General features: G+C 39.4%; 1 protein-coding gene across 1 annotated transcript in view; it reads left to right on the forward strand.

The window, feature by feature from the left end:
• The window catches only part of man1a2 (mannosidase, alpha, class 1A, member 2), a 173,657-nt gene that overhangs the window by 100,974 nt on the left and 59,712 nt on the right, over positions 1-12,971 (forward strand). Inside the window, exon 6 of the mRNA XM_042494453.1 lies at positions 7,678-7,758. Coding sequence (XP_042350387.1) covers positions 7,678-7,758 — 81 coding nt within the window. The remainder of the gene's footprint in view (positions 1-7,677; positions 7,759-12,971) is intronic.

Consider the following 12,971-nt stretch of genomic DNA (forward strand, 5'->3'; position numbering starts at 1 on the left):
GCCAATGCTCCACTGACAATACAGTGCAGGCCACTGTATTGTCATCAATACAGACATACAAGTTTTTTACAATAAAAAAGCCTGGTGAACAACTGAAGGAATTCATTTGACAGAAACATTGTCAAAGGGCTTTCACTTTGAAGCAGAAAAAGGAAAGGTTGAGTAAAACAGATATTTTCATTTCTACATCTGTGACAAAAACAGACATTGAAACTGTAGTAGGAGCTGCTATAATGTCAATATGATTATTTGATTAGAAGTATTTTTCACTGTCTACTTTTGCTGAGCACTGACTGCATCATACACAAAAAATCAGAGAGACTCTATCATCTATGTCTAGATGTGCCGCAGCTGAGCAGCAGCCACTTCACTCCTGAGCAGAGCCGCTCACGTGGTCAGTTTGGCTTCTCCAACCTGTTGACATGGATTTCACAAAGACAGCAGGTTCAGCGACACACACATGCCTCTCACACAGGCTGTGTCCCATGCGTAACCCAGTGTTTCCGATACGTTGATTTATTTATTCATATTATTTCACCGACTTCACTCAGCCCCTCTGGCTAGCTACCCCACCGTCCCTCTGCCTTGCTTCCCACCGCTTTGTACTTTGTCTAGTGGAGAGCAGCACCGGAGACCAACCAGCACCTTGGTGTTGGCAGCTGTAGCAGCTTGAATTTAGCCAGCACAAACCCCCCAGCGGGATGGTGGCCAGTAGCACCAGGTCTAACCTGTGTACAGCAGCAACAGAAAGTTTGGGATCTGGTAGCGAGTCGGGTTGTCCAGCTCCTCACCCACTGCTTGAATGGAAACCAGCAATTATTGACATCTGAAAAGCTGGAACCAGAAAGATTTGGGATACTGCTGATCACATATCTGGCAACTGATTGTACACTATATGCACATTTAGCTCACACAAACTCACCAAGGTGAGATGATAAACTTAAATTGATAGATCCATGAAACAAATACATGGAACTTAAAAGTCAGAACTGCAGATGACTGGCTGCATACGTGGTGGAGGTTGTGGAGTGTTGAAATAGTTTGTCACCTTCAAAACATTACATGAAATAATGAAGTTTGTTAAATACATATAGTCATGTAGTCATGTAGTAAAAGTAAAATTGCAGGAAAAGTAATGAATTAAGTACTTCGAAATTGTACTTAAGTACATCACTTGAGCTTTCCACCACTGCTAATACATTAACCAAAATATGCCTGTAATAGCAGGATGAGGCATTTTACAGTAGTGATCCAGTTGAAATAAACAACAGTTATTATTTGTGACAGGAAAGTAAAAGCAAAGAAATGTTTTATAAGATGTGTTGACAGATTTCTGTTTATTCTGGTAGGTGGTGGATATTAATAGAGAAAGCAGAAAAGGTTGGAAAGTGGATGTAATCCTCGGGGGAGAGTTAGTACAGTATGTCATTAAGAGCTATCTCATGTTCTAAGATCAGAGACAGAAATGACTCTGCTGTCCCATTTTGTACTTTCAGAACGAAACAATGCATTGTAATCAAAAATTCTATTCTTGTGCGAGTCTCATGCACCAGCGCACAGGACCTACGTGCTTCCTCGCTGTCCTATCTGTGTTCACTGCAGGCGATTTTAAATTCGGGCTGGTTTTATAGCTCCTCTGCTCATTGGGGTCCGGCCTCCTAAACCACAGCTGTAAATGGCTAACGAGCGAGGGTGACTGACAGACAGGGAGTTAGATAGATGGATGCTGCCAAACAAAGCTGGCCTTGAGCTTTACGAGAGCCTCCCGTACCACCATCACTCAGTCCAACACAACTTCCACTCCATGTGTAGCAGTCTCTGTAGCTTTGCTGTCTCCTTCCTGATGGGCAGCTGTTTTATTCTGCAGTTTAAGGGTGAAGATTAAAATATGAAAACACTTAGACCGGTTATGTGTGTGGGTCTAGAGGTTAATTTTGGTACTCCACCACCAGCCGGGTGAGGTGACAGCTAGCTAGTGGTGCCTGACCAAAGGTGGTGAGGCAGCATTGCTTCGGAGACATCGTGCACCTTAGTTGGCCTGCTGTGTAGGCGGCTTAATTGTGTGCCGTAAAACCTCTCTGGCATAAAAAAGTAACTGAACCACAGAGTGCCTCTATCATGAGAATGGAAAAAAGTGTGTGATTGGCTGGTGATAAAAGCTGCCATCAAATACGTCACCAGCCACCAGATCAGCCAGTAGGAAAAAAAGAAATTGCAAAAGCCAGGTTTCAACTAGTAGAGGGCAGTCGCTTAGCATATTTAACCCTTTGAAACATGGATCAGTTTTCTCGTGATGCATCCAGAAGTCTTTCACAAGCTATTATTATTTATTTATCATTTGTTTATTATTTATTATTATATGAAAACGTAGGGGAAAAATGCGACGACCAACTTGGAAAGAAATGTCCCACAAATTGCAAGGAATCAGTAAAAGGTGAAAATTACCTTAAAAATAGTTTTTAAAAAGTGGGGGGAAGATTATTAGAAAATTATTACAAAAAAGGGAAAAATGTCCAGAAAACCATATTCATAAATATAATACATTTTATATTTAAAATTTGGCCGGAAAAAAAGTAATAACATATATAAGATAATTAAATTTTTTTCATTTAATTATCTGCACTTTTGTGTATTTATTTATTTATTTTTTGCTTATTTGCAGGTGATTTTCTTGTAACTTTCTTTTAGCAATTTGTTGGTATTTTTTGTCTTTTTAAGTTGCTCATGTTTTTAGCAGAGAGAAGGAAAAAAGGGTTAAACACAATATGTAGAGTTCATATAGTTTGCTTTAAAATGTCGAGATTTGGACCTGAATCTATCAACAACATTACCAAATAACTTTATACATCAGTTTTAAGGGAAAAAGAGAGTTTGGGGGTTAAGTCACTTGTTAACTAAGTTATCACTGGCAGCTCTGCTAGTACTTTTGGCTAGGCTAATGATGCTAACACAGTTAACAATGCAAAAGCAATTGAGTGGCTCAAAAGGAAACAGATTACTCAACCTAGGGGAGGCTGAAAGCTCACCACCGTGTTTGTGCAACAACGTTGTCCGGCCACCATGGGAGTGACGACTGTAAATTGCTGAATGAGAGGTACTGATAGCTCGCTTCAACACAAGCTAACCAGTAGAGACCAGAGGGTGAGCAGTGGGCACTATGTTACTGATGTTAACACGGCTACTCTCATGTCTGTCAGCAAAGCTAGCAGAAAAAAAAACGCAAGACATTTACTTTTACAAAACATTAAAACTTCACCACTTCTGAACAGAAAGCGCTTTAAAATGTGCCGCTAAAGCTCACTGAATCAGTGGAGAACCAAACTAAAGGGAAAGATCTCCTGTGTTTCACATCATTTTGCTTTCCCTTAAAAATAAACCAATTAGTTTATAGGTGTGAGGCCATCAAAAGCACAATTTAACAAACATGACATCCCAGCTTCAGATTAATTGCGCACTTGAAAAAAAAAAAGTAGTTGCTCTAATTTTCATAATTGGACATTAAAGGGATTGTCTGTGACATTTCAGCTTCCAGCAAACAGGTGTGATTTGAAAAGAGATTTACACGGCGGCCTACACTTATTTTAAAATGACGAAAAGTGGCTGAAAGGTGTCTGTAGACATCCATTGCTGCCACATAAAAACTTTGTGTAATCAATTTTATAAACTAGTTTAATTTGATAATCTGCGTGATATGATATTGTGTGAAAAAATGTACTGGGTTAATTATTGAGAAAACGAGGCATAGTTTTATGGTATGTAAGCTAATTTTCAAGAGAGAGCTCTCTGCATTAGGAATTTACGAGGTTAATGCATATGCATTTATCTGTACTGACCTCATTGAAATGCATGGAGTGTGCAAACAAAAGACATGATAAAAACAGAGAGGGAACCTTGTAGAGGGAAAAAAGCAAGAGCAGTAGAGATATGCTCTCAGGGGTCTTGGACAAAGTGGGATCTACTCAAGAAGAAAATAACGTAGGTGGAGCTGCAGAGATGAGACAGATTCTCCACCTCATTCCTTTTACAGTCAGGATTCGGCACTCTCTTCCCGCCAGCACAACTGCACTCATGGGATGTGAGGGAGGACCCAGCTGCTAGTGACACGGCTGCATTATCACACATTCTGACAAGTGTGCGAAATCATTTTAACTCAAGGTCGATTGTAGGTGCTGCTACGTCCCTGCTGTCTTTTCTGACACCAGAGGGGAGGCAGTTTGTAGAGATGCAGCAGGTAGAGCGGCCCCCTTTTTTTCGGAGGCAGATTTGTTACGAACTAGAGGCAAAAATCCTACAAACTACAGACAGCTTTCAGATCATTAAAAAAGGGGGATAAGGCAGCTTTGCTCTACGTGTACACACAATGCTGTGGTCCTCAGTAGATCAGAAAACACTCTGATAGAAATTATTTGTATAGTCTTGTGAGAGAAGGGGTGCCAAGACGACTGTCCAGTTCCCAAACAATGCTGATTTTTATTTCTATAAAATATTTTATAACAAAAAAATTACATCAGCCTACACATTTTGTGACTCTGCAATTTTGTGTTTTTCACTGCTGACTGTCTTTGCCAAGTCTCCCTTGAAAAAGAGATTCTTAATCTCAATGGGACCAAACTGGTCAGATAAAGGCTAAATAAACACAATTATGGTGCAGATCCTCAGTTTTATTTTTCAGCTCCACAACCCTCGATGCAGTTTTTCTTCCACAGTAAACGTGAACAATTATGGTGAACAGTTCTGCATGAACTGAAGCAATCAGGGTGTTTTGGGAATTTGTTTTGGGAGGTACTGAGCCTGTAACATGATGAATGAGTTGGATCATACTGGGGTAGTGGAAAAGATTGCAAATAGATATTTGGTTACAATTTTGGTTTTGTTAAAATAGGACCCTGATTACTTTAATTCATGGAAAATGTGTGCCTGTTTTGGATTTCCTGTTCACCCTTGAGAGAAAAAAAAAAATCTTCACAAATTCAAGGCAACACGTAGGGAGTAAAGTGATATGAAAAGGTCATCTTGCAGCTGAAGTATTCCTGTATGTCAGTGGAGGGTAGCTGGAAGTCAAGGGTAAATTGGCAGTGATTTGGCAGCCACCACTGGTGACCCGAAACTGGAGGCTGTTACGGTTGAGCGTCAAAACAGGTGATGAATGTTGTCTGCGGACACCTGCTCCTGACTAAAGATTACAGTTACCTCATGCAGCAACAGAAGAGAGCACAAATAAGTGTGGCAATTATGTTCGTTTTGTCGACCTCCAGTAGCAAATGTTGAAGCCCCATTTTTAAAACTCAGACAATGCTCGTATTCTCCTCCTCCGCTTCTTACTGTCTATCACCTCTGGAGTGCATTTACTGCAAATGGAGGTCATTGAGACTGCCCTTTAGAGAGATGTGGAGGTTAAGTCCTCAACTCTTGTATGTTTTCATCTCTTCTGCGAAAATATCAGAGTGAGATCATATTGTAATTTGCACGCAGCTCTCAGCATTTAAATGCACTCGGCCACAAGTCGTAGTCTTACTACGTCAGGGTTACCATGGTACCAAGGGAGTTGTCAGTCCCAAAAATGTACATATTTCACCTTCATTACTTTGCTGTGATAATCTTAAATAATTTTAAGTTGTCTCAAGAAAATGCTGAAGACCACATGCTGATACGAGGCCACTGAGATCGCTGTGGTTTCTGGGAAATCTGTCTAAACCAGAAGAGGACCAGCAGCAGCGCGATAATTCTTCAGGGTACATTAGAGTGGGGAAAAAAGGAGATTTTGTTGAGATTTAGCCCCAATTAAGCTGTGCTTTGCAAACAAGAAAATTGGGGTGAACACTGGCGTACTCTCTCATCCTCCTCGTAGCACCCCAAGCTATAAAATAATAGCCAGTGCGACAACAATGGGCTTAATTAGTGGAGGAAATGTATGCATAAACTGTGTGTGCAGTGGTTATCCATAGAAAAACTCACTTGTAGTAAATATCTGGATTTTTTTTTTTAACTCTGATGGTGATGTTTGAGGCTTTTGCTTACATTTTGTGCAGCTCCACATCAATCTGCAGGCAGGTTACAGATTTATGACGCAAGTATTATCAGATTTGGGGAGTTTTTGATTTCAGATGTTACTTTCTTCTCCAGAATTCAAATTCCCCTTCAGTTTGAGTTTTTCAAGTTTTTATGTACTGTGCTGTCTTATGAGATATGTTTGCTGCTCTGTTGTTTTTTCATCTGCCTGCTCAAGGACTAGAGATGCAAACTGGCTGCTAGTTAACTCTTGTGCAGGGACTTTTTATTGTGCGTTGTTCCTGTAGAAATAAAAAAAATACTGGAGTCCTTCTCAGCTGAGCTGTAACATTAACTAGCTCAGCGGTGCTCAGCCAGCTAATGTTAACTGGGTCATGATCTCTGGAAGGAGACATTGCTGTTGAACTTTTTATATGTTTTTTAAATTATTTTTAGGGCTGTGAAACAATTTATGTTTTAAATTGCGATCAATCGCAGAATTCCTTTAGTGAAATGCAGCTATATTTTTAATTGCGTGTTTTCAATGTTTTGAAAGTTTTGAAGTCCATATCGACAAGCTAAAACAATTCTTACCAGACTGCCTGGACTAGGAATCAAAAGACAGCGAAAAACTGCATGGGACTATTATAAAGTGGGCAGGTCTATAAAGGGGAGGCTCGTGGGTACGCACATCTTCTGGAGGTGAAGGGATCCCTGTTAAATGGCAGTGACATTGCTAAAATGTAGCCTAACTTTGGAGCGTTGTGTAGCTCCCTAACATGACATGATGCAGTGGTACTACTGGATTCTTCAGTTTGAGTTTCAGATGATACCAATGTCATCACTGTAACTTTAAAACTCAGCCCAGAAAAGCCTCTTAAAACAGAAATCTTAGATGGCAATTAGCTTGATAGAAAAATAAATAAATAAGGGACCTTATATCACGATTAATCTGTTAACATGGTTAACCATATTCCTCAGATCTTCTAGTTTCAGATGATACCAGTATCATAAATCGACCTTTAAAACTTAAAGCCCATTTTAGCCTCTTAAAGATGGAAATGTCAGTAAGCGATTAATGTGATTTTAAAAAAATGTATGCGTTAATAGCCGGCCCTTAACTGCATCAAGATTAATACGTTTATGCTGACAGCCCTAATTTTTGAAGCACTTTGTGCACCAGAAGCCGAGTGCCACTTAGCTCCATTATGTTGGAGAGAAGGCAGAAATCCACTGCCGATATCATCAGCACTCGGCAACTCACACCAAAACAATCTAGACTGATAAACAGCACCACAGGAAGAGGAACAATATTTGTTTGTTTCTTTTCAACTTATATAAGACTCTTACTTTACATTATTTATCTAGGACACTTTGCTGGACTCTTTGATTATATTCATTTTTTATTTCTACAGCTTCATACTGCTGTTGTTTTATTGTTGTTCATAGATCTTAGATATATGTTCTCTGGGACTGTGTTGTGTTGTAAAAATGTTTGTGGCCTTGCATATAATGTCATTTATGTTGCACTTTGTTCCAGAGTAATGTCACTCTTAGTTCACTTGCACAAACATAGATGGTACAATGGCAATTAATTTGATTTGATTGACGTCATAAAATGGGAAAAAATTATATAAATTGTTTGCGTCATCCTATCTGATGTTTTTCTGTGCTCTCTTGTTTTCCCAGAATGCCGAGGTTTCTGTGTTTGAGGTCAACATCCGTTTCATAGGAGGACTGCTGGCCGCCTACTACCTCTCTGGACAGGAAGTGAGTACTCAGCTGTATGCGTGTTGTTATCGAGGAGCAAGGAGGTTTCATTGTCAGCCCTCTCCTCTTTTTGTTTTTTCCTCTTCACCTCCTCTCGTCATCCTTCCTCTTCTCTGCTCCTATTAAGGTCAGCAGGCAGATTTTGGCTCTCGGTTAAGGAGCTGATGAAAGTTGAATGTATCTCTTTTTTTTCTGTTTCCTCTCTCTGTCCATCCCATCCACTCCTCGCTTTCATGCACAGCCAAGCAGCGCTCCCTCTGTAATGGGAGCAAATACATCAAATATGTGTTCACTACAACGCCCACATCCTCTGCGCCCTCTTTTACAATTTTAGGAGGTTTTTGCAGGTACCAGGAGAGTAGTAGTAGTAATATGTCATTTTATTTAAAACACAGCCTGAAAACACATTTGCTGATTTTCAGTATCAGCTCTTTGAGTCCTCATTCATTATTTTATTTATTAATGCTGCCCTCATTTTAAACTGCATTTGAAAATGAGGGTTCTGTTTCTCTCCGGTTTGAAAAGAATCGTCATTCAGCTTCATTTCACATTAGTGAACCAGAATATATAATAATGGGTATTTTCTTGCAAGTCATGATTTATTAAACCTCCCTCTAGAACTATTTTAAAGGTCCCATATTGTAAAAAGTAAAATGTTAATGTCTTTTTTAATTGTAAAGCAGGCGAAGCAGCTATGTATATATCATGAAAGTATCAAAAAGCTCAATCCACAGAGAAATACACAGAGTCCGTATTCCTAAACGAGCCACCAGGACCATGTAAAGGTAGAAACTGCTTCGATAGTGCCGTTATAGCCATTTTCCGACTGTACTGATGGTGCAGAGATGATGAGAGCGCAGATGTGGAAGACCTGGACATAAAGACGAATCAGAGTAGAAAATGAAAAAAGCTAATAAGAAATTTTAAATTTGAAAAGGGTTTCCAAAAAACAAGACAATTATGACAATAAAAATCAGAATCCGCTTTATTGACATGTAGGTTTTTACATACATGAAATCTGCTTTGATGTATTGGTGTATAAAATAAACATAGTGAGAGATAAAAGTCAAATCAAGATACATTAATATAAAAGAAAATTATAATAAAAATTAAAAAAATTTAAAAAAAAATTAAAACTGTATTTTTCTTGATCAGTTAAAAGAGGAATGAATAATGATGCAGGCTTGGAACAAAGTTTTAAAAAAATAGCAATATGTAGAACTATCCAGGTTTTTCCTTTGAAAAATAGACGAAATATACATAAAAACGCGTTTATTAAGAGTTGATTGTGGCGGATGGTATAGCTGCTTCATAAATGTTCTCCTCATCAGGTGATATAACAAAGCAGAGGACTTATTAGTCATCTGTCGGTTAGTAAAAGCAACAACAATGAGTAAAAGCTGATCTAATCACCTACAAGTTTGGCTTACTCCCACGAATAACGCCCCTAACGTTGAAAACACACATTAAACTTTGCCCGACCACACTGAGTGATGCAGAGGTCGCGCGTTGGCTTTTTGAAACTGATGAAGAGAGATTTTAAATCACTCTGAATAACAACATATGCTAAAGTGCCTCACAGGCAAAACTTACGTCAACTCTTATTCTCCGATTTGATTCCACCTCCTCCCCTTAAAAAATCAAACTCAGTCATTCATCAGAGCGCACTTGAGCGATAATAGAAGCGGTGGGTGGTGGGAGAAGAGGGAGATGGAGCATAGGAGGGCTCGGAGGAGAGACAGTGATGGAGGGAGCGGAGGAGAGGGTGGAGGAACAACTGGGACGGGACAGCGAGGATGAGCGGAGGGTGTGTGAAGGTGATGCTTACAGATAAAGAGATGGGAGTGGAGGATGAGGATGATGAATGGCTGAGGGGGGAGGAAAGCCAGTGAGACTCATTCTTCACTTTCATCGGACGTGTCCTTGAGCAAGGCACTTAACCTCCTCAACTGCTCCAGTCAACCAGCAGCAGAGGAGACGGTTGTTACTGGGAAGCTCCCCTGGGCCCACTCCCAGCAGACGCAGAGTTTATCAGCGTCGCTCCCAGTTGGATGTTAGCGTGTCGTTAGGGATGAAGCTGTGACTGAGGGAGGGGCCGAGTCACAGAGAGAAAACAAGACATGAAGCAGGGCTGAATTAAGACATTAGTGCCGAAGAAGAGCAGGAAACGGCAGGAGGAGATGAGACAGACGACATCAAAGGGAACAGAAGAGAGACGTGGAACAGTAAGAAAGATCGAGACAGAGGAGATGTAAAGATAGATGGGATGCAGAGTAAAGAAAAAGGAAATAATTAGGGTTGTCAGGTTTTTTTAATCACAATTAATCGCAGAATTTCGATTGCTTTTAATTTTTGTAATTCAACCTTTTTTTTAACCGGAAAACCTTTTGAGATTAAAAAAAAAAAAACTTTTTCAAAAGTGTCCTGGCCAACACAGAGAGCAAAAAAAGTTACAGACAGAAACGTGGATTAAAAATACAAAATTAACTCCAAAGCAACCATATACAACATAAAACGAGCACAAAATAAAGTTACCTCAAGGAAGAACAACAATGTTAACATGTATGTTAAAAAGTATGTTAACATATGCCATAAATAAACTGTAAAAACAAGACAGTCAAAAGACCAGCAGAGATGCTCCCTGACTTTGGCATGAAGAACAAAACGTACAAAAGTCCTGCTTTAAAACAGGCCACAGAAACCAAAGAGAGCAGCTTAAAGTCCTTCTGCAGAAGAGTTCATTTTGATTGTTTGCATTTGTTAATCACGTTTTCAATAAAGTGCCATAAAGTGCCGCGAAGCATGGAGGCCAGCCATTGATCTCTGAGGCCGGCTCTGCAGAGCCCAAGAGTTAATCTTCAGACAGGAGGTGGAAGCCAGGAAGCTCCTACTATCGCTCCAAGAACTGACTGAACAGACTTTGGATTTGTGTCGTTGGTCTGTCGCTTCGAGTGCATTGAAAATTTTCCAGGAGTGACTCATGCTGAAGACACCATCTCTGAATGTCCATTATTTATTTTTTCTGTGCTTTATGTGCTCAACCCTTTGAAACTTAGATGGACATCAGTTTTTTCTTGTGCTGCATTCAGATACCTTTCACAAATATTTAAACCTTTAAAACCTGAAATTCTCTTAAAAAAAAACATGAGAAAAGGCAATGAGCAAATTTCAAGAAACTGGTAAAAGGTGAGAAGAAGAAAAAGTGAAAATTGATGTTTTTAAAAAAAAGGGCAGAGAGGGAATTAATACAAAATTTAAAAATAAAAAATAATGATAAAAAAATAGAAAAATTAACAGAAAATATATTTATGATTGTAAGAATTATTTTAGCACATTTTTAGGCCATTCTCTTGTTTGTTTTTGTTCTTTAGTTTCCTTTTTCTTTGCTGATTTTCTGGTGCCGATTTGCTCAGGTTTCAAGGGGTTAATAATCATTGAAAGACAATAAAAGTGTCACTTCCAGGAGATAAATGCTTCAGTAAACTTCTGTGACATTGAAGTTAACACATTATTAATTATTATTATTAAAGGTTATCACATTTCCCAGCTGGTTCAGAGTTGTATAACTGAAACAAGCTCTTTATAAAGACTTGAGAGGAAATGAAGGAGTTACGCTCGAACTATAAGACCTATAAAACGCCTCTCTAGTAGAAAGCTGTTGTGAATTACAAAACAATGGAAGTGATAAAAGATTTCCAAGTCACAAATCTTTGTATAAAACCATCAGAATAAAGGACAAACAGGTGAATAATGTCCGACCAAATAGGAAAAGAAAGAGAGGCAGAGAAGGAAATGCAGACGGAGGGACAGAAACACAGAGAAGGAGAACGAACAGGAAGGAGAGAGATTCAGAGAATAAGAGTCTGAGATCAGCATTCAGGTGGAGGAGGTGTTGGTCTCTGTTCAGCAGCGGTGATGGATTGTGTTTACTGCTCTGTCCGTCCCCACCGTTATTCTTTTAGTCTCTCCTTCTGTTTGTACCTCTTCCTCTGATGTCCTCACTACCTTTTTCTCTCGTTTCACACCTCTGCTTGCTCTCCTGGTCGCCCGTCTACACTGGTATAACTAGATCATCTCCTCCTTTTACTCATCTCCACGCTGCTGTTTCTCCTCTCTATTCCAGGGTTCCCGGGGATCCTTAAAAAGTCTTAAAAGGCATTTAATCAATTAATCTAAAAAACAAGGCCTTAACCGTGAGGATTCATTCACTGTGAGCGCACAACAAACAAACAGCTCTCCAGCTCACTTATTACTAATATTTGCAAGTCACACTGGTGCTTCGTGGTCGCAAAATGGGACTGAATAGTCGTGACTGGAGTTATGCAAATACAAACACTCATTAAGTTAGACTGTTACCGCAGGGACGTTAAACTTGATGATTAATTCTCTATAAGCTGGAAACAAACTAACAGCTCTCTAGCTCATTTATTAATAGTATTTGTAAGTCATAGTGTTGCTCTGTGGTCGCAAAATGTGACTAAATAGTCACAGTCTGGGCTCTGCAAAAGCCCTGCTCTGTGTGTTTGTGTGTGTGTGTGTGTGTGTGTGTGAGAGTGTGTGCCTGTGAAAGGTAGAGAGCCGGCCGTAGAAGAGATTGAGAGAACCTAAACATCAGTGGTGTTTAAAATCAATGTGATAATTTATACTTGGTGTTCACGATATAGTCATTTTATATATCACATGTGGAAAAAGCCACAATACTTGTAGTGTATTCGATATATATCGTCCAAAACTACTTGAAGGTGTAATGCTGACGAGATAGTAGTGTCCATCAGGGAAAGAGAGAGACAAAGTCCACTGTATGCTTCACGTAACGTCAGTTGCTGAAGCAGTTCACTGTAAAATGCTTTGCGTATAATCTGGTCACAGACACCACTTTTCTCAAAGTGAATGAATTCTAGCCAGAAAAACAGTGTTAGACACACTGATGTAGTTTGCTGTTAATAGCTGCCTAATGAATGTTGGCTCTGTGCGTCTAAAAGTTGCAGATTAATTGATGATGGATGTCGTGGTATCATGTGTCATCTTTTGTTTTACAGGAAGAAAACATAATTGGATTTTGAAATAAGAATATAAGGAAATGGATTTTTCTTTAGAAGTTTTTGGTTTAAAATGTTTAATAGGTGCACAGTTTGGATGGGAATGAGATCTCAAGGTCAAAGCGGCATTTTTCTTTCATCTCCACTTTGAGATCATGAAAGAGCAGAAAAGAG

Source organism: Plectropomus leopardus, chromosome 10 (assembly GCF_008729295.1).
Source record: "Plectropomus leopardus isolate mb chromosome 10, YSFRI_Pleo_2.0, whole genome shotgun sequence".
NCBI classification, from domain to species: Eukaryota; Metazoa; Chordata; class Actinopteri; order Perciformes; family Serranidae; genus Plectropomus; species Plectropomus leopardus.